The sequence below is a fragment of the Populus trichocarpa genome, chromosome 4 (assembly GCF_000002775.5).
Source record: "Populus trichocarpa isolate Nisqually-1 chromosome 4, P.trichocarpa_v4.1, whole genome shotgun sequence".
Lineage (NCBI taxonomy): Eukaryota > Viridiplantae > Streptophyta > Magnoliopsida > Malpighiales > Salicaceae > Populus > Populus trichocarpa.
In genome coordinates this window covers 1600269-1625726 of record NC_037288.2, presented here as the reverse complement: position 1 = coordinate 1625726, position 25458 = coordinate 1600269, and the positions used below count along the sequence as shown (strand labels likewise).

Genomic DNA, 25458 nt, shown 5'->3' with positions numbered 1-25458 from the left:
AACCCGGACTATTAGAATCAGGTATGATTGTAGATAAAAACATGAACTTCGGCGTACACATCCTCGGTGACAGGTTGTAAATTACAAGTATAATCAGCCAACAAGAATAAAGAGCAGCAAATGACCCAAATAGATTAAATCCATTTGTACATAACTCAAGACGCACGTTTCTTTATTCAACTAAAATTGAGGATGTACACTATTAAAGTGTTTTCAGGCTTCACCATCAGAAAGGTACACCATCACTTCATCCATCACATCATATGATTGGTGACATGTCATGTGCTTAATAGTCTTTGGTGACATCTAGCAAATCTCCTAATTGTTCTAGAGCAACTAGAAATAGATTACCTCTATAGTCTATGTGCGATTGAGAAGTAACTAAGTTTTATATGTGCAACAAGAGTCTTTTCCCTTCCAATTCTGGGTTTATAACAAGAATGCTTGCATGTACTGCACTCGGTCAGCTCTACATTTTTAAGGTAGTACAATGCAGAAGTTTGGACACATGTCAATTTTCTAGTATCCTAGACCAAGAAGTTTTATCATGGACTTAGCACCATAAAAGTTCGCTTTCATCCTATTCCCTTCAGGTAAGATTCTTCTCGCTCATTTGATAATTTTTTCATAACCGGCCTCACTCAACCCATGATCCGATTTTATGGTGAATATTTGTGCAATGGCCGATAATTTACTGCGATTTATACAACCATCCCATAATGGTTCGTCAAAATCTTTTAAAAGATCAAAAAACTTAGTTGCATCTGCATTAGGCTCTTCATCTACGATTGGATATTGACCGGTATGACCTTGATTCATTCTCATCGCATTCATATTCATATTCCTTTAAGGATTACTATTGTCATCTACAATTCCATGCACGTTACTAGCACTATAAGTTGACCCAACTATCCTTTCTACCATAGTATCGTAAGGAATATATGGTTTTCTGTGTGCATACCATCACTTATATTTCTCCATTAACCTTTCTTATAGAAGATGCATCGTTACAACATCTAGATCAAGAAATTTTTATTTTTTACATCTCTTACATAAGCATCTAATAATGTCTCTACTAATATTTCTCAGATTAGATAGTACATAATTAATAAAATCCTGAACCTCATTACAATAATCCATCCTCCACAACCCTTTAGGTGAATCTCAATACATCCATGAACAATCATCCATTAATTACTTATATCAAACCTATATAAAATAATGATGACAACATGTATTAATTAACTATATTAACTAAATAAATTTTTAAAAATATTGATTTAGCTCAAGTTTATTCAATCTATTTTAATAGTTCTTTTAATTCATTATCAATTATCTATATAAATTCAAATTTGTACACATTTACTTGAAATTACAACTCGGCAATAAAATTAACAAAATATAAAATGGAACCATTAAATAAGTCATTATTTATTTAATCACAAAACACCTAAGTGAAAAATTCGATATAAGTTTCATTGATTTACAAACAAATACAATTTTATAAAATTTCAACCAAACTCTAACATGTACACATTATAAATATCAATGATATTGTTTGAGAAAAAACTATAAAACAAGTAAATACCCAAAAAAATACATATACTACAAAAATATGAAAAAACAAATAACATTTTAAAATTGTGTTCAAATAAAAAAAAAAGGTAGATTTGCTTACCTAAAGTGGAGAATCCTCAATAAAATTTGAATCAGAACACGGATGCTGACAAATCGAGTGTTGTGGTGACTAGATTTGTTGTGGGAGGTTGAATTGTGTTGAGGTGGGGGGAAGGAGGTGGCTATTTGATATAGAAAAAATTGCATAAGGAAGAAGTAGAAATGAAGGAGGGTCAAGACTTAGGTCATAAATTAAATATTACCAACAGACTGACCAACAAAATTATTTCAATAGAAACGGCGTTGGTCATTCTATCAGTAGAAATTTCACGTCACCATACGATTTTTCTTCTTGAATCTCACTGTAATACCCTCCGTAATATCATCGGTATATACCAACAAAATTTTTCCGTCAGCATATTCACGGATGAATTTTACCATCGAGTTAATTTCATCGGTAACTATGTCTATAAAACGTACATGTCATTGTACTGTTTGCTTTTTCTTTCTTTCTTTTCTCATTGCAATTTTCTCGGTAAATACCGTGAGAATATTTCGATCGGTGTTTACCTACAGATTTAACAACGAACAATTTAATCCGTAAATATCATCATAATATACTAAAAAAAAATTTCATTGATATATCTATTTATATTTACTAATTTTCTGACAGTATCCTACTAGTATGAACTAGAACCCTCGTCTGAAGGTTAGGAAAAGTACAGATTCAATACGAGAGGAAAAGTAGCCCTAGAAGATGGCTAATGGGGAATTTTAGTGGACAGTGACGAGTGACCTTTGGATACAAGTACAGTCTTTATACCAATGATCTTTTCTTCTTTTAGTAGAATAGGATACAAGTACAGTCTTTTCTTTATAACCTAGAAGATGGCTAATCTGGAATTTTAATGGACAGTGACGAGTCACCAAGGGATCCTTATTTTGATTAAATTTTCTAGCATCTGCATCTTCCGAAATAAAACATTTACCGATTCTAGATGGAAACAGTTTTACATAAAAGCAACAACTATTTTTTGGTAGAACCAACAAAATTAAGGGTTTGTTTGTCATGATAGTTAAAATTTAGTTTTAGCCATAGTTTTGAAACCCGGCCCGGCCCGGCGGGTCGACCCGGGACGGGAACCGGAACCGGGCTAGGTTGATGAAAAAAAGGAAAAGTCATGACCCGGTGTGACCCGACAGGTTGACCCGGAAAAATCCGGTCAAAAACCCAGTTGCAACCCGTTGACTTTTGTTTTTTTTTTTTTTTTTACGAAAACGACACCATTTTGAATTTTTTTTTAAATAGAGATTGACCTAGCCGACCTAGTAACCCGGTCAAAACCCGGAACCCGAGCCTTGGACCAGGTCAGGTTTAAAAACTTTAGTTTTAACTATCCAAAAATATTAATATTTTTCGGTGGTTGAAATTCTGTTTAAATAAATATATTGTAATATTTGTTTAGTATTATGGTATAAGATATTTTTTAAAAATATTAATTTTTTATTTGAAAATATATCAAAATATTTTATTTTTACATATTATTTTTAATTTTTATATCAGCACATCTAAATTATCAAAAATATACTAAAAAAATCAAATTAATAATTTTTCAATCTGAACCTAAATAAAAATACAACATCAACCAAACACGAAGCTGCTGGAAAGTCCCTGGGAGGTGATGGTTTACGAGAAGGAAATTGTTATGCATATTTATTAGCTAATTTTGATCATATGAAGCTTGGGTTTCATGAGCTTGCTTGTCCTGTGGCTATACTCGTTTGCTTCAAGCTGATGCTGGATGGGTCACTTTACCCTGTCTGGGTAGTTTGTTTTTTCAAATAGTATTTAGGATTGAAGTAATAGTTATTTTTTATTCAAAAATATATTAAAATAATTTTTTTTAATATTAGTATATTAAAATAATCCAAAAACATTAAAAATTTAATTTAAAAAATCAAAAATTCTCAAAAATATTTTTTGACAGTAAAAACAAACACACTACTAATTTTTACTTAAACCATGTTACTTATTAAAAAAAAAATAACTACTGAAATTTTTAAGGAATGAAATTTTATTGAAAATAGTTTCCTATCGAAATCACTTACTAAAAACTTTCTTAAATTTTTAAGAGAGTGATTTCAAGAGAAATTTGTATACATAATTATTATATTTGTTATTGGTAGTTTAAATCATGTTTTATAGAATCAAATTTTTGGATTTTATTAAAATGAAACTGCAGGCATGCATTGCTTAGAGTCAAATTAACAGTAAAGATCATGCCTTATCCAATATAATTAAATGATAATGGGATCGCTTAGAAGTGCCTTATGAACAATCATTAATGCTGCTAGCTGTTTCCCTTAATAGTTAGCTAGCCTGTCGTCAAGGATGTGCTTTCATTCTTTATTTGTTTAAGAACCAAGATGGGTTGTTTATTTATTTATTTATTTATTTAATCTGCTAGGTTTAAGAAAAGACATAAGCAATAAGCACGATCTCCATATCCTTGTAATTAAATGGAAGAATTTGGTAGAAAAATATTGCGAGAATGCTTCCTTGACATGCGCCGCAGCTGCTTTAATCATGTGCTTGTTATAGTTCTCTAGCGGTGATTGAAGCACTCATCTAGTCATCTATTGTTTTTTTTTTGTTCAATGATAAATAATATTTTTAAGGATATTAAATTCTCTTTTTATAAGATTTTAAAAACACTTGTATGAGCAAAATAAGTTATTTTAAATACTGTTTTCTTTTTTAATATAAATTAAAGAAAGTTAGTCTCACTCCTGATTTTAAAAATCTTGTTCACTTTAGCCGTCTCAGATTTAAGAATTCTACATGATTGAAACTTTATTTATAGTTATATTACCGTCCGTATAAAACAATATTTTGGCATCGATCTTCGTTGCTAGCTAGCCACAGTGGAGCCTGCAATTCTAAAAGCAAGAACTCTTCCCTAATGTTTTTGTTTTTTGTATTCTTTCTGTAATCAAATACATTGTATTGTGTATACTATGTTAGGTTTACATGGATATTAAGTCGAGTTTGATAATATTTATATTTTATTTATTATTTATTAAATTAGGCTAAGCTATCTTGATCTTGATGTTGATGGTTCAAATTAAATTGATATTTGAATGTATAAAAATAATTGACCTTTTGGATTTATTAAAAAAAAAACTATTTTGGAATTTGTTTTTTTGCTATTGATGTGATGGTGTGGTGTCCAAGTTTTGTTTTGTTTTTTTTTGCCTGACTAGTCCATTACTATGATCAGGGATGAATTTGATCAGGGATGAATTTAATCAGGGGAGGCACTAGCTCCCCTTTGAATGTTTCAAAAATCCCTTTTAAATTTATAATTAAGAATTTATGGTATTTTAAGAAATTCTCTCCTCCCCAAAAAGAAGAAAGAAATCAAAATTATATGCCATTACTTTAGCTATAGTGGAGTCTGCAATTCTAAAAGCAAGAACTTTCCTACATACTTTGATTTTTTTCTGTATTCTTCCTGTAATCAATCAACCACATGATAGGAGCATTGGAGGTAAAGTGTTGTTGTCTGCAGTAGTGGTGGAGGTCTAACCCTTATTAGAAAATGTGGTGACCCATCACCGAATCAAACAATGGAAAATACTCTTTTTTTCCCCTATTTGATACAAAAGCGGTTCCATAGGATTATTTTTTTTAATAAGAGAAAGCTTAGGCTATTTTGCGAACTCTAGTGAATTTCTGCACATGCAAATTAATCCGCGTGCTTGCATGTATAAAAAACAATTGACCCTATGGATTATCTTTTAAAGAAAAAAACAGAATTTGGGATTTGTTTATATGTGTGTATGTGTGGTGGTGGTGGAGGGCTATCCAATTTTTTGGCCTGACTAGTCCATTACTATTAGGGGTGAATTTAATTAGGGTTGGCTCGAGCCTCTAGCTCCCCTCTAATAGTTTATAGAACTCCTTTTAAAATTTATAATTAAAAAAATTTATGGTATTTTAAGAACCTACTTTCTAAAAAGAAATAAAACCAAAATTATATGAAATTATTTTATCAAATTTGGATTTTGTCTCTAATCATTGTAATGGAAAGTTATTAAACTCAGCTCACATGTTAATTTGATGACCTATCAATCTAAAACTTGATTCGGATCGGGTTTTATCTTAAATTAGATGAAATTAATTCGGTTAAACTTAGTTTAACTTGTCAGGATTTGTGACCCGATCAAAACTCAAGTAAGGTTCGGTTTGACTTTAAGGGGGAAAAAAACAACTTTGTTGAAGTTTTTTAAACAAAAATCTTAAAAACAATATCATTTTAAATTGACTCGAGTCAACTCAAATTAATTCTACCTTGATCTAAATCCCCTATCTGAAGAATGGTTCAATTTAAACAAAGTAGTACACCAAAAGATGGCTATTATGAAATTGTAATGGGAAACGAATGTAAAACTCTACACTCTTTTTTTATGAGTATTGAAATTGAGGGTTGTTTGTTTTTGCGGTTGAAATCGTGTTTCATGATTTTTTTAAGAAATAATTTTGCTTTAAATTATTATTTTTATATTTTTAGATTGTTTTGATATGTTGATATAAAACATAAATTTTTAACAAAATAAAAAATATTATTTCATACATTTTCAAACAAAAAATATTTTAAAAAACAACTACTAACTCACTTCATCCATTGCATTAACATAATCACATCTGGAAAACAATATAACTTCTTAAACAACAGTAATAATTCATAGTAGTCATGAATTGTCAAAGCATAAATTAACTTAATGATTAACTAATTAAGCCCTGCTTTCAAAGCTGATAAATCAGTGAGTGAATAATGTCATGGTCATTGTCGCCGCCAAGATTGCTTTTTCGGTGAGGCTTGCCGAATGTGTAATATTCTAGAATTTTAGGTTTAGCACGCAAGCACTGATGTTATAGCCAAGATTATTGATTGTTTGCATTATCTAGTATGAAATTATAGGTCCACCACTGAAGCTAAGACAGATCGATCGATCTGTTTTAATGAATGATAAGCATGGCTGTTCAAAAAATAATGATACAAAACATGATTTTTAAGGTAGTCATTTTCATGTTTGCTGTAGTTGCTGTTGTCTCTGTCGATATTCTATGAGTAACTTGATTGATTTCAGAAAATAATCGAGTCTTTATGTATAAAAAAAAATTAAAAAATTAATTCTTATGATCTTTCGAGATAATGCTAATCTTATATAGTGATAATTCTTAATATTTGGATTATGAGATTCTCTAGTGAAATCAACTCGATCAATGAATGAGATCTTACGAAAAAATGAATTTGGCAAGAATATTACTGAGATTAACATTAATTACTTGCCTTGTGCTAATGAAAATCAAGTATTAGTTTAAGCAAACTTTTTTCTTCTTCTGAAGAGAGAAGGGAAGGAACACACACACACACACACACACACACATATATATATATATGATGTCTCACAATTGTTTTTGAATTCAAGTATTTAAAATATTATCATCTAACATGGAGGAGACAGGTTTAATAAAAATAAAGCAAATTATTAGTACAAAACTCAAACACAATCAACTTTTATGTGTTCTTCCTTGTTCCAATAATATTAGTCTTTGAAATTCTATATTAATTATTAATTCAAGTCATATTTTAAAAGAGAAATTGACAACATCAAATGTGTCTAAAAATGTTTTATCATGAACTTGGATTTTTTCTTCTTCTTTTTCTTACTGTATTTTTGCAATGTTTAATTGGTTAAATACTGAAGAATTTTTTGCATATCAGAATTTAATTTTTATCAAATCTTAAACAAGTCATTCCTAATAAACTTAGTTTATTCATTCAATATCTTTTTGGATTCATCATCTTTTTTTTCCCTTAATTCAAACTAATATTATTAAATTCAGTTTAATTTGACAGGTAATTCAAGACTCGGAGAATCCAAAACCTGTCCTGGATTAAGTTTTAAAAAATAAATAAGAGTTAAGTTGATGTGATCCAATCAATCCTATGAATCAACATGTGATTCAATTAACTTAATTTGACTTGTAAAATAATAAAATCAATATTATTTTATTTAAAAAATTAAAAAAATAAAATTAATTTAATTAATTCATATTAACTCGAATTAACGAATCTACACCTAAGGTGGAGGCTACCTTTAATAACTTTGATTCAAACAAAGAAAATAATTAACAAAAACAATTATTGCATGAAACCACTAATAATGGATAAATTTACTCTTGCGGATTCCACTAATTACTCCCATGAGTAACATAAAATCTTTCCTTACAACGAGAGTAAAGAATGGTTATTTTTCCATGATTCTTTATATAAAATATATATACTCACCTAATTTATAAATCGATAACAACGACAAATGCTAACAACAACAGCTAATTAAAATAACTTAATTGTATAAATACCAAAGAGAAACGCCCCCATATACAATTCCTCTGCTTGTCTTCATTTCTTTTTTCATTGCAAACACCAGCACATGGCCATAATCCCACTTCTCTGCTATCCCTCCTCTGTTCTTTTCTGAACAGAATTCCTCTCAATCTTCCTCTTCCAAAAAAAAATATAAATAAAAAGAAAAGAAAAGAAAAAAGAAAAACTCTCCCCCCCCCCCCCTCTCTCTCTCTCATAACATAAGACAAAACACAGAGTAGTTAAAAGGCAGTTCATCAACGAAGAACCAAACTTTGCAAACATGCATCTCCCTTTTCCATACTGAATTCTAACAGGGTTCTGTTGAAGAAGATGCATACCTACTCCTGTCAAACAAAGTCTATCTCGGCTAGCTGACAAGTTCTTTCCATTTTTACCTCTGTTAAGGTTTGTGGGTTCTTGTTTTCTCTTTCATTTTTTAATGAATTGTAGTAGTTGAAAAAAAATTAAATAAAAAGAACAAGTCTTTGTTACCTTCGTTTATCTCACAATTTTCTATTGTTTTTGTAATAATTTATGTGTTAGGAAAATATTTTTCTAAGTCTTGACTTATATAAGGGGTCTGTCTTTATTTTCTCTTAATCAGGCGGTGGAAAGTGATTATTGACCCATTGGATACGCATTTTGTGACACTCTACTCCACTATAAATAAAGCTGTCTTCTTTATTTTCTTTTCTATATTTTTTTTCCCGAGAAAGTGATGGAAATGGCGTATAATCCAAAGGTGGTAAGCATTGTTTTGTTTGCTATCTGGGCTCTCTCTATAACAATAATTTTTCTTCCTCGTAAATTTCAAAATTTTCAACTGTTCTATTGGTTTCCGAGTCTTTCTTTTTTTAATGTTTTGTTGTTTGTTCTGTTCATTTATGTTGTTCTTTCCTTAACTGAATAACCATTTTTTTTTTGTTTCTAACTTTATATCCCTCCATTTCTCTCTTCTTCTTCTTCTTCTTCTTTTCCCTCTTTTTTGGGTTCTTGATTTTGGATTAGACTATGGATTCGTCTGGTGGAGATGGTGGATTGCTCTTAGAAGAAACCATGGAAGCACAAAAACTCACTGTTTTGGATCGTATAGATGGATTTCAATACACAAAGGAGAAATCAGATAGCTTTGTTATTGACATGGAAAGTTTCTCTCATGGCATCAATAAAGATATCAATACAAATCAAAGAATCACAGTGAGTTTCTGCCTTTTCTTTCTCCTTTCCTTTCTTCTTCTCTCCTTTTTCTTTTGTGGATAATTTTGTTTGTAGATGATTCAGCAACACGCATGCCATTACAGTCCAATGTCTTTTTGTCAAATCATCATTATCTATATGATTCTTCTTCTTTTTTTATGAATGAAAAGTTGCAGAGGAACCTTTCAAGAAAAGGGTCACCACGGGGCGGTGGTGGCGGCGGCGAGAAGAAGATTCATTCTAATCTCTCTCATCTTTGTGATAAAGAGGCTATTGTTGCTTCAGCTTCGCCCAGAGGTATTAGTTTTGCATTACAAACTCTGATAATTTTGTGTGGAGGCCATGTCCATGTTGGTTGTGCTGTCATTATGATAGTATACCTGTCACCATTTTCAGATAGATTTTTAGAAAAGCTGTAGATACTGTTGTCTCTATTCTTCAATGATAAATGGATCTTCTAAAAAAATTACATATATTTTAGACTGGTTGATTTATAGGTGATTCAATAGGTTTCCAAGTTTTTTTATTGTTAATTTGTTTTTAACCTTTCAGGACATTTAAGTTGCGTTTAATTAATTTTCTAAAAATGATAAATACAAAAGAAATAAAAACACATTTGGTTAAAATAAAAAAACAGAGACATAAAAATAATTTTATTTCAAAAACAGTTTTAGAATAAATTTATATATTTTCAAAACCATCTTTTTAGTCCGAGATAATAACTAAATTCTAAGATGCAATTCACTAGCAAACATTAGAAGCAACAAATTAAGATTGCCATACTTATTGTTTATTGTGAGAAACATAGACTAGTAATTTTCTTTTCATCAATCTCCAACTGCTCTAGTTTTGGGAGGGTAAATTCCAATTATTAGAGAACAGCTTGATGTGTACTACTGATATTTATTCTAGTAGTTTTTTTCCTTACCTTCTTCAATGTGTTGCCAAACCGGCTCTGATAGGGAGAGCAAGACAGATTTAGGTTTAACTGGTGAAGGTTAGGTGGCCTCGATAAGCTAGAGTGTGCACAAAAACAAACCCTCTCTACCACTGTTAATGGGGCCAATATTTACAGTTGGTGAAAGTGAGATGTTACCAAACAGTTGGGTCAACCGAAATGAAACATGGGTGGGTTTAATTAAACAGAAAGTACAGATTACAGAGCATCATCCATTTTGTTGGTCACCCTCCATTGTTGAAGGCATGTGCACTTGTTAAGTTGATGAAAATGCTAGCTACCCATAAACAAATGCTTACACCTATATAGTATAGTGTTTACTGATCTGTAACTGCTTTAATAGGGCCTAGCACGCCTGAAAAGGCTGCGGTGGTAACGGTGGGGACCCCAGATCATTCCAGTAGCCCACAAGTTCATCATCAAATCACTATCACGACCGGCAGCATCAATGGCACCCCAGAAGGCAGATGCATTAGGAGAAACAGTTTCAAGCGCGCATCACCTTCCTGGGTCCTTGATCCCAAAAGGGTTCTTTTCTTCTTTGCCACACTGTAAGCTTACCAACCCTTGAAAAAGCTGCAAAAAGATCAATCATATGTCATGATATTTGTTTACAGGCAATTTATTTTAGGTATTTTCATTTGCAACAGGTCGAGTATGGGAACAATGTTGCTGATATACCTCACTCTTTCAATTGGGAAGCTCAAAACAGATTGATAATTCCCTTGATTGAAACCAGCAACAATATCATGCACCATATTCCATAAGGAGGAAATAACTGTAGTGTACACAAGGAGCATGATGTTCGACTGAAACAGAGATGAATGTAATTAGATGATGATGAGGGTCCCTTTTGCAAGAATAGGCTTCTTTACAATGGGGGTTTGCCGCATAGTAGAAAGAATGACAGAAGATAAGGTGATGGCGAACACTAACCGAAGACCTTCCCTAACCACGGCTTCTACTTTCTTCAGCGCTCAACGTTTTTCAGGGCCTCACTAAGATCTTACAGATGAAGACAAGAGCAAATAATGATGTGACAAGCAGAAGAATCTTCTTTAAAGAATACAGGGAAGATAAACATGATGCGTTACTCTTATGCAACCCTACACAGCTTAATGGAGGGCAGGGTCAGATAGTTACTATAGCTTTCTTGTACCTTTATTTTGCCGACCCATGCCTTCTTATTGTGTTTCCTCTCTTGGAAAATCCCACTTGGATTGCCTTTTTGTTATACATGGCTTTCATGTGAGTGAAACAAGATCAAGACAGCAAACAACCGTAAGGTTTAAGTTAATAAGACATTTTATGTGCTCGGAAGCATGCGTACCCGAAGCCTTTCACCTTTTACCACACATTGTGCATTCATGGGGTAGCTCAGAGAAGAAAAAATGGCTTAAAAATGAACACTAACATCATGCCTACCATTGAATAAACTGGATACTCACTCAAAGTTGAAGAATTGAAGAGCATAGAGAATCTAAGCTGGGAGACATCAGAAGACAAACCTCAAATGCCTGTCACCGATATCATTGAAAAACTGACAGCAATTTCCTTAAGGATTAGTGCAGGGTAAAACGTAATATGATATGTATCAAGTATGAATCTGATGTAAACAACACTAAACAAGATAACCCTGGCTTCAGCAGAAGCAATTATAAGACAGTTCTAATGATCTATAGTATGGTTTTTACAGTGATAAACGGAAACTCTCAGTAATCACAGAGACGGAAGGGGTATACTTATTTGCTGCGTTCGCTATATTCCATAACAAATACGGATTCATGGTGGATCCATGAAGGGCTTAACACTATACAGTATCCATATCTCATTCTTTGAATACATATGCATCAATTTCAATCTTCAATTAGTAGAGTTTTGAGATTCGTGGCATTGAACATTTGTGTTTCCGATCATGGAATAGCCTTAATATAACTGCTGCGGTTTCTTCAATTGCTTTTCCTGTCACTTCTGCAATCGCAAACAAGTGAAAAGCACCATAAAGGTTCAGTCACTAGCATATCTTCAAAACTTCCAATAAGTAGAACATTTAAGGATTGAAACACATTACCAATTACTGGCCAAACAGGATTCTGTGCAAAGGTCCTGCGAGCAAATTCCAACTCCTCTCTGACATGATCCATCTCAGAGTAGTTACTCCTCACTTCTTCACTGAAACCCAGACTCTTCGCCCTTGCTCTCCTTATCGTTTGTAACACTACAGGATTGATAGTCAAACCAAAAACCTTTTCGGGGTCAACTTCAAAAAGGCTTTTTGGCAATTTCACACCCTTTACAATAGGCACATTTGCTACTTTATATCCTTTCTGTGCCAAATAAATCGACAACGGTGTCTTCCCGGTCCGAGAAACTCCAGCAAGAACAATGTCAGCCTTGTGCAAGTTCTGAGGTAATGCCCCATCATCTTGTTTAATAGTGAATTCAATGGCTTCTATTCGTCGAAAATAATCCTCTGAAAGAGGAAAATTCCTACCAGGAGCTCCACGAGGAAGACCAGAAGGCAAGACACCAAGATGTGAAGCAATAGCTTCTGTTATAGGGCCTAGTATATCTGTAGCTGGGATGCCCCATAACTTACAGACTTGTTTAGCATGTTCAGCCAATGAAGAATCAGCTAATGTGTAGACCACCATTGCACCTTCTTTTGCTGCTTGTTTTATTATCTCCATTAACCTCTCCACATCATCAATCTAACCATCACTACAACATAGTTAGTTCAATCCTAGTGTTGTTGCTAAGGTGTAAACAAATCGTTGTTCAAGAACTTCACCAAAAAATAGAAGATAAAAAGCAGAAGACTGTTGTTTCCTGTAATAATATCAAATAAATTTTTGAACATTCAGTTCGATACAAAAGCATTGACTTTATTCAAATTGAATGTATAAAAATTTAGATACAACCGGTGCACCTTGGAGCACGTATTATGCATATGTAATTTGTTGTTCAACTTGAATGAATGTTAACACATTCTGTCCAAATTGAACCAGTTTTTGCTGATTTTTTATACATTCAAATTGATAAAAAAAAAAAAAACAAAATCTAATGTTTTGAATTCCAAAGAGTAATAAAACACATATGATAACGTGGGTTACAAATTATAGTTATCAAACCCGACTTTACCTGATGACTTGCTAATTCAAATTTTGATTCAGGTTGAGTTTTTTTAGCCATTTTAAAAATTAATCTGATCAAACTAGAGAGATTTAACAGGTTAATTTTGACCTGGTTGACCAAGCCAGATCCTAAGAAAATCCAACGAGTCAACCCTAAAAATTATACTTTTAATTTTTTTTCAAAACACTTTGATTTTTTAAAACTTTTTTTTCCAAAACAACACTATTTTAGAATATATATTGATCCACAAACCTTGGATAGGCTAACTAACCTAATCAATCTGGCCGGGTCTAATAGCTATGTGCAAACAAACTTATTACCCGAGTCAACACTGCAGGGTAGTGGGGCCCACTTAAGTAACATAAGCATTTCTAAAATCTGAACTCTATAAACTAGCATCTCTCATGTTGCCATATAGAATTCCACGAAATTATTAAACGACAAGTCAATCAAGAAACTTAAAAAGAAAAAGTGAAAGTTCATGATTACCCCTGAAAACAGATGAGTATTTACAGGACACCCACGATCAACCAAGCAATGCTCGAACTGGCCCAACGAAGCATTAACGGAATGTTCGGCAGTCCATCCAGTTCCGTCGGAAACCATGAAAATAGCCTTCCCAAAAGTAGCCTCCACGTCATCATATCCGTCACTCCCCGTTAAAGAACTAACCTCTCTTTTTTCACTCTCTTTTGGGTTTTGAACTTGTGGATTCAGCTCCAGACGCTGCGTGGTTCGCTGATGCAGCCGGTCTAGTTTTCTACCAGACCGAATGGACCGAGCTCTCGACCACCGGTTTAGTTGAGGGCTGCCTTTTTGTTTCCGAGCCTGAGGTTCGGAGAGAGATTTGGGGTTAGGCTCGGGAGTGGAAGAGCGTGGTGGTGGAGGTGGTAGACGGTGGCTCGAGAGACCCAACGTGGCAGAAGAAATCATTTTTTCCAAAACTTTTTATGTTCTGATATTTTTTTTTTTTATTGAAATATGTGGCCATAGCTTGTTACCAACTGGCCCAGCCCAATTTGATTTTCTTGTTACCAGCTGGCCCTAAAAGGAAAATTAATTTTGAAACTCCTAGAAAAAAAACATGAAAACTCGTGGAAAAACTCATAAAATTTTCCAGAAAAACCCATAAAACATTAAAAATTAAAAATATTAAAAAAAATACTAACTTATAAAATCAGATCAATTAAAAAATCAGATGTCTATAGTAATAAAATAAATTTTGCAGGACATGGATTTTTCTATTTTGTTTTTCATTTTTTATGATATTTTTAAATATAGATTTATGGTTTATTTCTTCTTCTTTTTTTACGTTCTTAGTTTTTTTGTTTATATATTTTTCATTTTTTTTCTTGTCTTTTAATTTTTTTTATAATCTGGGTTTTTTAAGTTTTTGAAATTAATTTTCAATTTAATGTTTGGAAAATTAAGTTTGTTTTTCATTTATTTGGTCCATGTACTTCTCAAATTATTTTAATCGAAGTCTTGTGCTCCTTTTCGTACGTATTGATTGAGCCTTTTTATAAGAGTCCCACATATAGCATATTGTGCATCGCGAGATTTTAACAACAATATACAGCGTTGGCATACAAATTTAGAATGGTAACAAAACAAAAAACAAATAAAGAATAGAGAGATTAATCAATGTGAAAGAAAAATTTACAAGGTTCTAATCAAAACAATTTCAAGAACAAATAAATGGGAATATCCCTTGCAAATTATATATCCTCTTAAGTAACTTAATGTAACTATATGTTATTGACTTAAGCATGATTAAATTGGTTTAAAAGAAAACTCGATCTGGATTAGACTCGAAATCAATATATTATAAGATTAATTTGCTCGAAATCAACATGATTAAATGGGAATCTGTTGAGTTGGTACTTCTGAATTTGGGTTAGCAATGCTATGGTTCAAAATCCGTGCTAATTAGGCTTCCGGCCTCATATCAATTTTTCACAATTGTTTTGTTCCTCCAAGTCTTTTTTTTTATATATAATTTTTAGGGACAATTAACAAAATCATATTTATATATTTCAATGCAAAAATCCATCAAAATATTCTTATTTATCTACAAAACCCTAAAACAATCTTTGTACTAAAAAATCAAACATCTTACTCTCTAACTCGACATGATTTAACCATTTGGAAGTATAAGAACAAATCTATATATAAAAACCTAAACCTACGTATCATATGAATATGAATGATGTCATATGAACTATACATGATCAATAATATTAATAAAAATATTATTTCACCTGAGTTTTATGTTGCTTATATATGTGCTAATGATGTAATCATTCAGTCCCTCTTTCTTTAATGAATCACAAGTCAATTGCTTTTATTCTAAAATCTCTCATACTTTCTTCCATAAAACAATTAAAAATAATTTAAATCTTGATCAAATTATGACACCACTTGAATGATATGAATTTAAAGAATCCATTTGTTTTCAGAGGGTTTTGAATAGTAGATTTCAATTCTCGTGAGGATATATTCATTTGATATGTGGATTCAATTTTTATTCTATATATGTAAAAATTGTTTATGCTGTCATATCCAATTAATGAAGCAATTAAATGATAGTGAAGGGGAGGCATATATATATGTGGACAAAATAAATAAATCAAATCCAAATTTGTGTCCCACACAGAAAAGCTCACATTATTGGTTATGATTGCCCAAAGTAAGCAAACCATTTCTCACCTATGTTAAATCGATAACAGTGGAAGCAAACTGTTTCCATCGTTGATCTTTAGGGGAACAAGACAACGTAAACAAAAAGAAAATCACAAAAATCATTTGTCACTTCATACTTTTTAAGAAAAGGAAAAAAAGGAAAACTATCAAAAAGAAACTGACGAGAAATTGAACCTTTTAGATTTGAAGAGACTGCCCCATTTGATGAATAATTTGAAGTCCAATTGAGTGAAATATTTGGATTTTTTTTTAGTGAGGATACCACCAGAAAATTATAAGAACAGACTTGGAAAAAAATAAAAGAAAAATAATTAGAGAGTGAATAGCTTATTTTTTGGAAGTCATAACTATATATTATGAAAAACCTTTAAAATATTTCATGTGAATTTTCAATTGAATCAATTGTGGAATTTTCTATGTGAATTACGTGTGCATAAAAGAGAATAGAAGCTTGTTAGCATTAAATCCATTTATTGCTAGGCTGTTTCTAATTAGGACTGAGTTGACATGGCTACTCATCTCCTTGAAAACATGAACTATTAAATTGTGACAAATTTAGGTCAGTCTTTAATGTAGGTATATGTAGTCTTTTTTCATAATTAACCAAAATGATGCATATGAGAGCATTAGTTTTTCCAATCATTAGTAGTTTTGGAGGAGTGGGTATTCTTTACGAGGAAAAGATTACTAATTTTTTTAATGAAATTGTTGTTACTTAATTTTTTAAAAAGTTTTCAAAAGAAACAAAAAAAAAAGCCAACATAATTACAATATAAATTAAATGTGTGCACTCCCAAAAAAAGAGAGGGGGAGAGGCCTAAAAAGAAGAGAAAAAAAAAAAGCAAAACTCTCTCACATTATCTCCCCCACACACTAAAAAAAAATCTCGAACCATTTTTTTTTTCAAACAGAGTCACCACCTACAGGGTCTCCCTCACCGTGCATCTTCCACCAGCAATACATAATTAGACAATACTATAACCTATTCAATATGAAAAAACTAAGTAATCTGATAGGGCTTCATGATGAGTCGTGAAATCCTAAAACAATACATGTAAAATATACAAAATCATGAAACTCATAATAAATATTCATCTCATTAGAATTACTAATATTATCAATAACACAAGTAAAACCAATTTCACTAATTTATTTTTTTATAGATACATCAATCTATGCTAGATTCAAATTTAATACATTTCCATGAATCATTGATGAAATTTTATTTCATCATAGTAATCATTTAACAATCACAGTAACATCATAGTAAGTCTTGTTCACAACATTTTTAACCCATACTTTGATTCACTTTCTCAAATAAACTTAACTCGTGTGATTGTGTGTGTATATGTATACCCAACAATCTCTCTGGTTTACGTTATTGTTTCAATTCTCAATATATTTAATTTATAACACATTTTGTTTTACAAACATATTTGTATCCTTTTAGTTTCTCAAGTATTCAGTTTGTTCCCTACCACTACTCATGTTATTTTAACTTATTATATGTCATTTTAGCTTCCCTTTTGTGATTCATGTAAGATACACATTCATGTTCTCTTAACATATATTTTGTAATTTTAACTTTTTGTGTGATTATTTGCCTAGTTTAACCTCACGTAGTTCGAATTCATCATCATCATGGTTTATCATTTCATTTTATTTTCATATAGACTATGTTATTATCCTTCAATTTATTTAATTTTACTCCTTTTCAAAAATGAAGGCGTGCAATTTATCTCGACTTACTACTTTCAAATGAAAAATTTCTCGAATTTATAAAATTTTGGCAGTGTCTCTCCTAAAAATTAAATCATCTCAAGTATCGACATCAACAATCTACAAACATTCCAAACAAATCCACAGTCCTACCATCCTGGACATTTACCATTACATTATTAATAATGAATACAATTCAACAATATTATAAAAAATCATATACACCTTTATTATTTCATTAAATCACAACTAATACTTTAACACAAATGCATTATTTTATTCTACTAGTCAACTATTTGATTCAATCTAATAACCCATTAATAATCCGGCAAGACAGTTGCATTGATACCACCAACTCCATTTCGAGCAACTTAGTCAATCAAGTATCCTAATAATCAATGACAATGATGTCACTAGCTCAACTCTGGACAACTAGTCAAATAAATGTGTCAATCATCAACCTCGTTGGTGCCACTAGATCAAAACAAGTCAGCTCATCAATTCTAAACGAATAATCAATTATATATATATATAATTCATCTTATATGTTTGTTTTTCTACTAATTAACAAACATGCTCTAGCAACACATTAATTTATTTTTTACATTTAAAATAATAATAATCATATCCATGGCATAGCATGGGCCACGAATCCAGTCAAAAGCTATGTATCAATAATTGTTTTTTCACTTCATCTAAAATGCATCATGTTCTTGTTCCTTCTCCGGTGTTTAGAATGTGGGATATATGCATTTTAAGATTTAAAGTGTATTTATATATATAAAAAATATATATAATAGTTGAGGCCTCAACTGATTTATTGGTTATGAAAATTATAGTTAAAAATGTAATTGATTCAATATTTTTTTTTTTTACCAAGAAATATTTTGGCTCCTAAGCTAATAACAAATTAACAATATATAGGTAGTATATAACATTCAATGTCCTTAGTTTATTAAGGAATTTAAAGTTATATAACTTTACTTCGAGATTTTCAATTTAATTTTAAACAATAGGGAAATCCTTTTCCTAAAAATTTTGTATCCTCACCTGGAATGAATCTTTTCATAAATTAATGACTTGCCTTGGTTATAAGAAACCTTTAGAGATTTTTTTATGTTAATTATTTTCATTTTCCAAGCAACCAATAATTAAAGATATACATTTTCTTTCTTGGAAAACTTGCTAATAATTATTTTCATTTTCCAAAAACAACCAATAATTAAAGATATGCATTTTCTTTCTTGGAAAAAAGAAAAGAAAACCTACTTAATTAATCACAAAATTTATTTAGTAGTATTATACAAGAAACCTAGGGAGCCCTATCTTGTGACCTAATTTTTGAACATCCTCTTGCACTTGTTGTCTATATTCTTTAAAGCTAAATTTCCTATAAACTGAAGGCTCATAGCAACTTTGTATCACCGTATCATAGGAAGGACAGAAGAAATATGCTGTTGAGAATCTTTCAACTCGTGGATTTGTGACAACACGGTGTTCGACACTCTTATAAACATCGTTGCTCCAAGCCTGCAAATTTTCATCATGCCCACCAACTAATGAGTTGATATTTTATTGGTTTTTTTTTTAAAAAAAAAGAAAATGTAACTCTTTGTGCATGTATATAGGGAAAGAATCATGCTAACAACATTTCATAGTAAATTTCTGGGTCCTTTTGGGCATGATTTTATGATTTTTCTTCTTCTTTTGAATCATAATCTAAAAGTTAATTTGTATAAGTAATTTAAAACAAAAATGAATTAAAATACATTTGTTTTGAAAGTATGCTAAGAAAAAATTGACTAAAAACAATTTGTTTTGAAAAAAGAAATGTATTATAATTTATAATTCATAAGTTAAATTTAATATTTTTAACTTTTAATTAATTAAAAACTTAACTCAATTGGTAACAAACTTTCTATTAAGTTAAAAATTATTTCTAACCAAATAATCTTATGATTTAAAACAAAGTTAAAAAATAACTTAAATTAATTTATAAAAATTATACCATACATAATTTTTATTCCCACTATTTAGTAGTAGGTAGGGTGTACAAGTTGGTTCCATCAAATCAATGTTCAAGAATGAAACAATGAATTCACAAGACAGGGTTTTAAAATTGAAAAGGTACTAGGACAAGTTTCAAAATAAGTTAAATTAAAAGGATGGTTGAGAGAAAAAAAAGATATCTTCGGGAGTGCAAAGTGCTTTAACTATCATCAAAAACGAAAACATGTAAGGGTCAAATTGAAAACTTTCAAAACTTCGGAGGTGCCATGGCAGCAAAGTCTGGTTCTGCTCTTTTCGTGCCAAGGATCATTCAATTTCCTATTAAGAAAATGTTCCATTAATTACCTGAAACAAGTCTCCGATATTGATTATCAGTGCCTCTGGGTTTGGCTTGACAGCAAACCATTTCCCATCTTTCACTAACTGCAATCCTCCAACTTCATCTTGGTGCAAAATGGTGAGAAAGTCGCTATCAGTGTGTGGCATGAGTCCGAATACCTCTGAAGGGATTGGACATGGTGGATATCGGTTCATTCGTAGATAACAAGTGCTTGACAGACAATTTTCTTTAATGAAATCAGATTTGCAGCCGAATTTCTCAGCCAAAATCTCAGCTAATTTCTGTGCTAGATTGGCAACTGTTGTAGCAAATTGTTCCATTGTCGAGCTGGAAGTATATTTGAAAAAGAAAAACAGAAAGAAGAAAATTGTTAACAAAATGGACAATCACAAAAAAGCACCTATCAATTCATATATTTCAAGGAAAGAAGTGAAAATTATATAAAAAAAATGAATGCACATGCATGCGTCCATTTGATCAAATTCCAGAAAACAATATCATCTAGCTAGTTGCAGATGGGATGGTCTGATCATTTATAGCTCATTATTCAACTTTTGACATTTCTTTCACGTTAGGAAGTGTGGACTTTGTGTTGATCAAATACCAGGCCATGCATGCAATACACACACACAGACACTATATGATTTTGATGTGCTATATATGTGAAGCAGATGCTGACTTTGCTAGTCTAATTATGTACTAGTAGTTTTATGGTGTGTGTATTGCCTAAGCATTGCAGGAAAGTTTCTAAGACATTTCACAGTGATAAGGCTAAAGATAAAGAAGAAGTCCTACTCTATCACGTGAAAGCTGAACCTAAAAGGTTTGATGCCATGGCTTATGATTTTTTCGTATGTGATTGTGAGCAGTAAGCAGTGCACAATTTTCCCTATTTTGTAAGCATAAAAAAATAAATTTGATTCCATGCTTTCACTTGCTTATTCAATTTGGATCAGCATCTAAATAAAACCATGTGATCCATCAAAATCTGATTTTTGGATAGTTCATCACCTTCAATAGCTACAGATAATCATCTGGATTCAATTTTAAAGGGTAAAAAATAAAAGTTAATTTCAAATATTGAGTATAATTTTTTTTTTTAAAAGAGATATACTAAATAAAGTATAAATTCCACTTCAAGAAAAACAAATTATAGAAATTTAAAGAAATAAATTTGCAATTACCTGAGAGCAGTACTGAAACCATTGGAAACATGTATCTCACTCATAGGAATATGAAAAGCTTCGGACCATGACAACTGCTTAAGGCAAGTAGCTGTAGGTGTCCCCCATCGATAAGTCCCCCTAGAGAAATTCAGAAACTTTTCTTCTTTGCTCTTTTCATTAAAAGGTTGTTTAAAAACCTTAACTTGTTCACTTCTCATTTTGTCCAAAATCTCACGCGAAATCCCATGATTTACAACTTGAAAGAACCCCCACTCCCGTGATGCCCTAGCAATCTCTGACTTGCACTTTTCTTTCTCCAAGTTCTTAAGATTCAGACGGCCAAGATCGATCAATGGAAGCTCGCATTCCTCAATGATATCAACAACATCTTTATGATCAGTTGCCCCTTCTGTGGTTTTTTCCAAGAGGGTCTTGTAGGTCAGTTGGAAAGGTGGGTCAACGTCCATCCTTTGAGCCTGAAAGGAGATGTGAAAAGGAAATTAAGGCCTAGGAAAAATAAAAACATGGCGGTGTATGGATGTGGGCTTTCTAGCCAAGGAGAGATAGGGACAAAGAGAGAGGAAAAGATGACTGGGACAAGAGGTTTTTGTTTCCTTCATCGTCTATTAAAAAGTTTGTGGACCTTGGAGACAAAGTTGATTTCATGTCTTTTTGTGTTCTAGACTTGAAGATATCTAAATTTTCATGTTTTCTTGTTATGCAATTTTGGATTTTTATTTTGATGCGTTTTATTCCAATTAACTATTAAATTCATATGATGAACACAAAGAGCACAAGAAACAATGTTCTCATGATTTTCCATGAAAGTAAACAAGCTTGGTTTTAAATTGTTAGCAAAAGATAAATTTTTAGAATAAAAAACAAATTAGAGCATTTATACTTTAGAATAAAAAACACACGCATATTTATAGTCTAATTGAAAGAATTAAACTGGTCGATTGATTTGATTCGGTTTTATATTTTTATTAAAATCAAATAAGTACAATTTGAATTAATAAGATTTTAATTGTGTTATCTTTTACATGCTTTGAATTGATAAAGTTTTGCTGTTTAATATGGTTTGGTTTGATTGGAGTTGGCTTTTTTATTTTTAATATCTAAATTAGAACTAAAACCAACTGAAGCAATTTTTTAAAGAATTTCTAACCAAAACTATCCAATAAATAAAACAAAATATTCAATTCAATTAATTTCAAATTAATGCTAGAGTTAATTTACTTATCCCTAGTAACTAGCACTCTTCAAATTAACCGCACTTGAGAAGGGCCGGGTGAAATCAATCACAGGCTAATTTATAAAGTGGGGCCTCATTATAAATGTCGGTCATGCCTACATGGCCATTGGACCGATGATGGGCCCTACCACAAAATATGGACATTTGTCATCACAACGGGTTGCTTCTTTCAGCCCTTTTTGGCTTGTGGCTAGAAGCAAAATCATATAGAACAGGTTATCGCGCACAAAATGTTTTTTTTTTTACAAGACATGTGATATGTTAACAAAAAAAAGAAAATCTAATTAAATCAATATTTTAATTTCTAATAAATTTATTTAAATAACAATCCATAATCATTGTATTATAACCATAGTTATAAGATATTATTTGTTTAGCATGTTAATTAGATGACGTGTTAATTTGTGGTCTAACTTGAATTATTTCAATAAAAAAAACTTGATTTTTTTATAAATAAATTAAATTAACTTGAATTAATTTCATTTAACTTAAATTTAACTTGGAATCCTTGTATCCGCTCCAAATCACATAGACCCAAATCCCACTCCATATTCTACTCTATCTCCTTCTCTAACTAAGAGTTTACACATAATTTAAGAGTTTCTAGCTTTATTAATTATTAAGTTATACTAGAATTTGGGGTTACATTAATTTTAAAAATAATGATGATGTTTCGGTTGTCAACTATATAATTTGTAGGTAAGGTGAATGAAAAAATGTTTGACTGGGTTCCTTTCATTTCCTACTTATTTCTTTATGCCCCACTTATCAAATCATATACATAATCAACTATTATTAGTTTGTCTCTATTGTAGTAGACATGAAATGAGAGAATTCCTTTCAATATTATTAGTTTTGTTCTATTTGATTAACCCATGGAATTCCTAGGACTCTCAATAAACTTCTTAGAAAACGAAAAAATTAATATCGCATGAGCTATATATAATTTATCGGATTATTAAGGCTTTAGTTGCGCATGTGCTAGCTGCTCGCTATTCTTTTTGAAGACGTCTTTATTGGATTCTTTGCCATCTACTTGTAGGCTATATATATATATGTAAAATCCTAATTTTGTAATTAACATAATGATCTCGTTCACAAATTGAAAGATAAAAATGGCATGCCTTCTCTAAACATGTGGCCACTCTTTTTTCTCCTGTGTGGAGCATTAATTTGGTCTCGTGTTGTTAATTTGCATAAGGGTACTTGGCAAAGTTTTGGTTTTGACGTCTTGACTCTAATGTCAGATTAAATGCTAAGGTCATGCAGCAAATGATGGTATAAAGCCACTCATAAAAAATAAAATAAAAATAAAAAAAAGCCACTCACTATTAAGAAATATTAATATCTCCCAAACAACTTCCCTATTGCCTGTCGCTGTCTCAGGTATCATGTCAAATTTAGTCATTTGATGGACCCATAAAAAATCAAATAAATAAATTAATGAGTCTAGCTTAAAAAAGGCCTAGTTAATTTGTGCTAGATATAGTAGTTAATATTGGGCAGTGAACATATATTATACACTCAAGTTTCCCTTCACATTATTAGAAATAAAAAGAAAAAGAAAGAAAGAAAGAAACTAGCCAATAATTTCTTTGTATGAATCATAGAAGGAGATAGATAATATATGAATATTATATAAAGATTTAAGTGGGCCAAAACTGTATGATTGATGCAATGGATTCAATGTTATTATGAATCCTATAGGATGATCGGTGTCAGATTCGTAATGAATCACCCATCTAAAACAGTGTATTTGAAGGAATTATGTGACATGCATGAATCACAACTACTGAAGTGTTTCATTTAATAAACTTACCTGGTTTATAATCTGCAAAAAGTTGCTAGATTCCACCATTAAAGCTTTCCTTGATATGCACTTGAATTAAACCTTTTCTGGTCTGCATTCTCAAGAAAATGAAGTGATAAACTATATGTTATTTCAGTCTCTAAACAAAATATAGGGAAAAAAAAATACTATAGTTTGTTGCTGCAATGGATAAACACAAAATATACAATATCAATTCGACAAGACATTCTCTGACGAAATGTTTCCAGCAGAAAATTTATCGGTGATTCTTATCCCGATAAAAATAACCGAAGCAGTATAAGTAATTTTACTGTTGTGAAATAGAAAAAAGAAAAAAGGCTTGGTAAGTATCTAGCTAGCTAATTACTTGCATGGCAGTGCACGGGTAAAGTTAACGTCGAGCTACAAGTAGTTCTCGGCAAAGGGGAAAAAAGAATTAAGCTGATAGTATCATGTAATTTTAAGTACAATATCGTGACAAGCACAATCCTATCCATGTTGAAAGCAAGTGTAGATATATAGAGAGAACAAAACTATGAAAACAAATACAAGACGATGACAGGAAACGAAAAGGATCTAAACGTTCATAGCAAGATAAGATGAAGAGTTTAGAGTAGCAAAGAATATGCGAAAGAACATAGAGACTATTTGATGAGAAGAAATATGGTACCTAAAACAGAGACGCAAAGAGAATGAGAGAGGGAGGGAGGGAGCTAGAGAAAGGGCGTTTGTGTCGTCCACTAAGCTTGGAGGGGAGATATTTTATAGAGAAGAAAAGCTAGACCATCAATGATTATGATCGGCACAGTACTGCAGGAAGAAGATAATATATAAGGGTAAGGAGTATTTGCTTGAGAGGAAATCACGCGTGCTAATAATTGTATTAGAATTTAATTTTTTTAATTTGGGCAATGAAATTAGAGACAAGTAAGCGATCCAAAGCTTATAATAAAGCACATTTAATACTCATTCAATCCCCAATACACTCATATCTTGCTCAAAATTTATGCAAAGTGCCTCTAAACGTAAAATATGATTACTTAATGTATAGTTTTTTTCTTTTAAAAAAAAAAATTAGATGTAGCTAGAAATAGACCGATGATCGGTA

At 31.4% G+C, this 25458-nt stretch overlaps 3 protein-coding genes across 7 annotated transcripts; 1 reads left to right on the top strand and 2 right to left on the bottom strand.

Annotated features, from left to right (window-relative positions):
* Positions 1-8070: 8070 nt before the first annotated feature.
* LOC7458551 (uncharacterized) lies at positions 8071-11532 on the top strand. Of its 5 annotated transcripts, none has more exons than XM_024599908.2 (6): positions 8071-8462; positions 8662-8802; positions 9066-9254; positions 9431-9551; positions 10556-10763; positions 10863-11532. In XM_024599908.2, the coding sequence occupies exons 2-6, from the start codon at positions 8776-8778 to the stop codon at positions 10927-10929; spliced, it is 612 nt and encodes a 203-aa protein (XP_024455676.1). In that variant the 5' UTR covers positions 8071-8462; positions 8662-8775; the 3' UTR covers positions 10930-11532. The 5 variants fall into 5 exon arrangements, with proteins under 5 accessions (XP_024455676.1, XP_052308391.1, XP_002305617.3 ...); XM_002305581.4 differs by having other exon boundaries at positions 8073-8462; positions 9425-9551; XM_024599907.2 differs by having other exon boundaries at positions 8074-8462; positions 8662-8799; positions 9425-9551.
* A 270-nt stretch (positions 11533-11802) lies between these two features.
* LOC7458550 (probable pyruvate, phosphate dikinase regulatory protein, chloroplastic) lies at positions 11803-14304 on the bottom strand. Its single transcript, XM_002304896.4, has 3 exons — positions 13837-14304; positions 12284-12923; positions 11803-12183 (listed from the first exon to the last, which is right to left on the bottom strand). The coding sequence occupies exons 1-3, from the start codon at positions 14278-14280 to the stop codon at positions 12080-12082; spliced, it is 1188 nt and encodes a 395-aa protein (XP_002304932.2). The 5' UTR covers positions 14281-14304; the 3' UTR covers positions 11803-12079.
* A 4734-nt stretch (positions 14305-19038) lies between these two features.
* LOC7479098 (gibberellin 2-beta-dioxygenase 8) lies at positions 19039-25146 on the bottom strand. Its single transcript, XM_002304895.4, has 5 exons — positions 25021-25146; positions 24360-24441; positions 21304-21761; positions 20125-20446; positions 19039-19299 (listed from the first exon to the last, which is right to left on the bottom strand). Exons 2-5 carry the CDS (start codon positions 24396-24398, stop codon positions 19069-19071), a joined length of 1050 nt encoding a protein of 349 aa, XP_002304931.4. The 5' UTR covers positions 24399-24441; positions 25021-25146; the 3' UTR covers positions 19039-19068.
* Positions 25147-25458: the final 312 nt, after the last annotated feature.

Excerpts from the sequence above, each read along its gene's own strand:
- LOC7458550 (XM_002304896.4), bottom strand. The coding sequence starts at position 14,280 with ATGATTTCTTCTGCCACGTTGGGTCTCTCGAGCCACCGTCTACCACCT. Across the intron at positions 12,924-13,836 it reads ATACTCATCTGTTTTCAGGG|ATTGATGATGTGGAGAGGTT; the intron begins GTAATCATGAAC and ends AGTGATGGTTAG. Across the intron at positions 12,184-12,283 it reads TCCTGTTTGGCCAGTAATTG|AAGTGACAGGAAAAGCAATT; the intron begins GTAATGTGTTTC and ends TTGCGATTGCAG.
- LOC7458551 (XM_002305581.4), top strand. The coding sequence starts at position 8,776 with ATGGAAATGGCGTATAATCCAAAGGTG. Across the intron at positions 9,255-9,424 it reads ATACAAATCAAAGAATCACA|TTGCAGAGGAACCTTTCAAG; the intron begins GTGAGTTTCTGC and ends ATGAATGAAAAG. Across the intron at positions 9,552-10,555 it reads TGCTTCAGCTTCGCCCAGAG|GGCCTAGCACGCCTGAAAAG; the intron begins GTATTAGTTTTG and ends CTGCTTTAATAG.
- LOC7479098 (XM_002304895.4), bottom strand. The coding sequence starts at position 24,398 with ATGGTGGAATCTAGCAACTTTTTGCAGATTATAAACCAG. Across the intron at positions 20,447-21,303 it reads GGTTTCAGTACTGCTCTCAG|CTCGACAATGGAACAATTTG; the intron begins GTAATTGCAAAT and ends ATATACTTCCAG. Across the intron at positions 19,300-20,124 it reads ATATCGGAGACTTGTTTCAG|GCTTGGAGCAACGATGTTTA; the intron begins GTAATTAATGGA and ends GAAAATTTGCAG.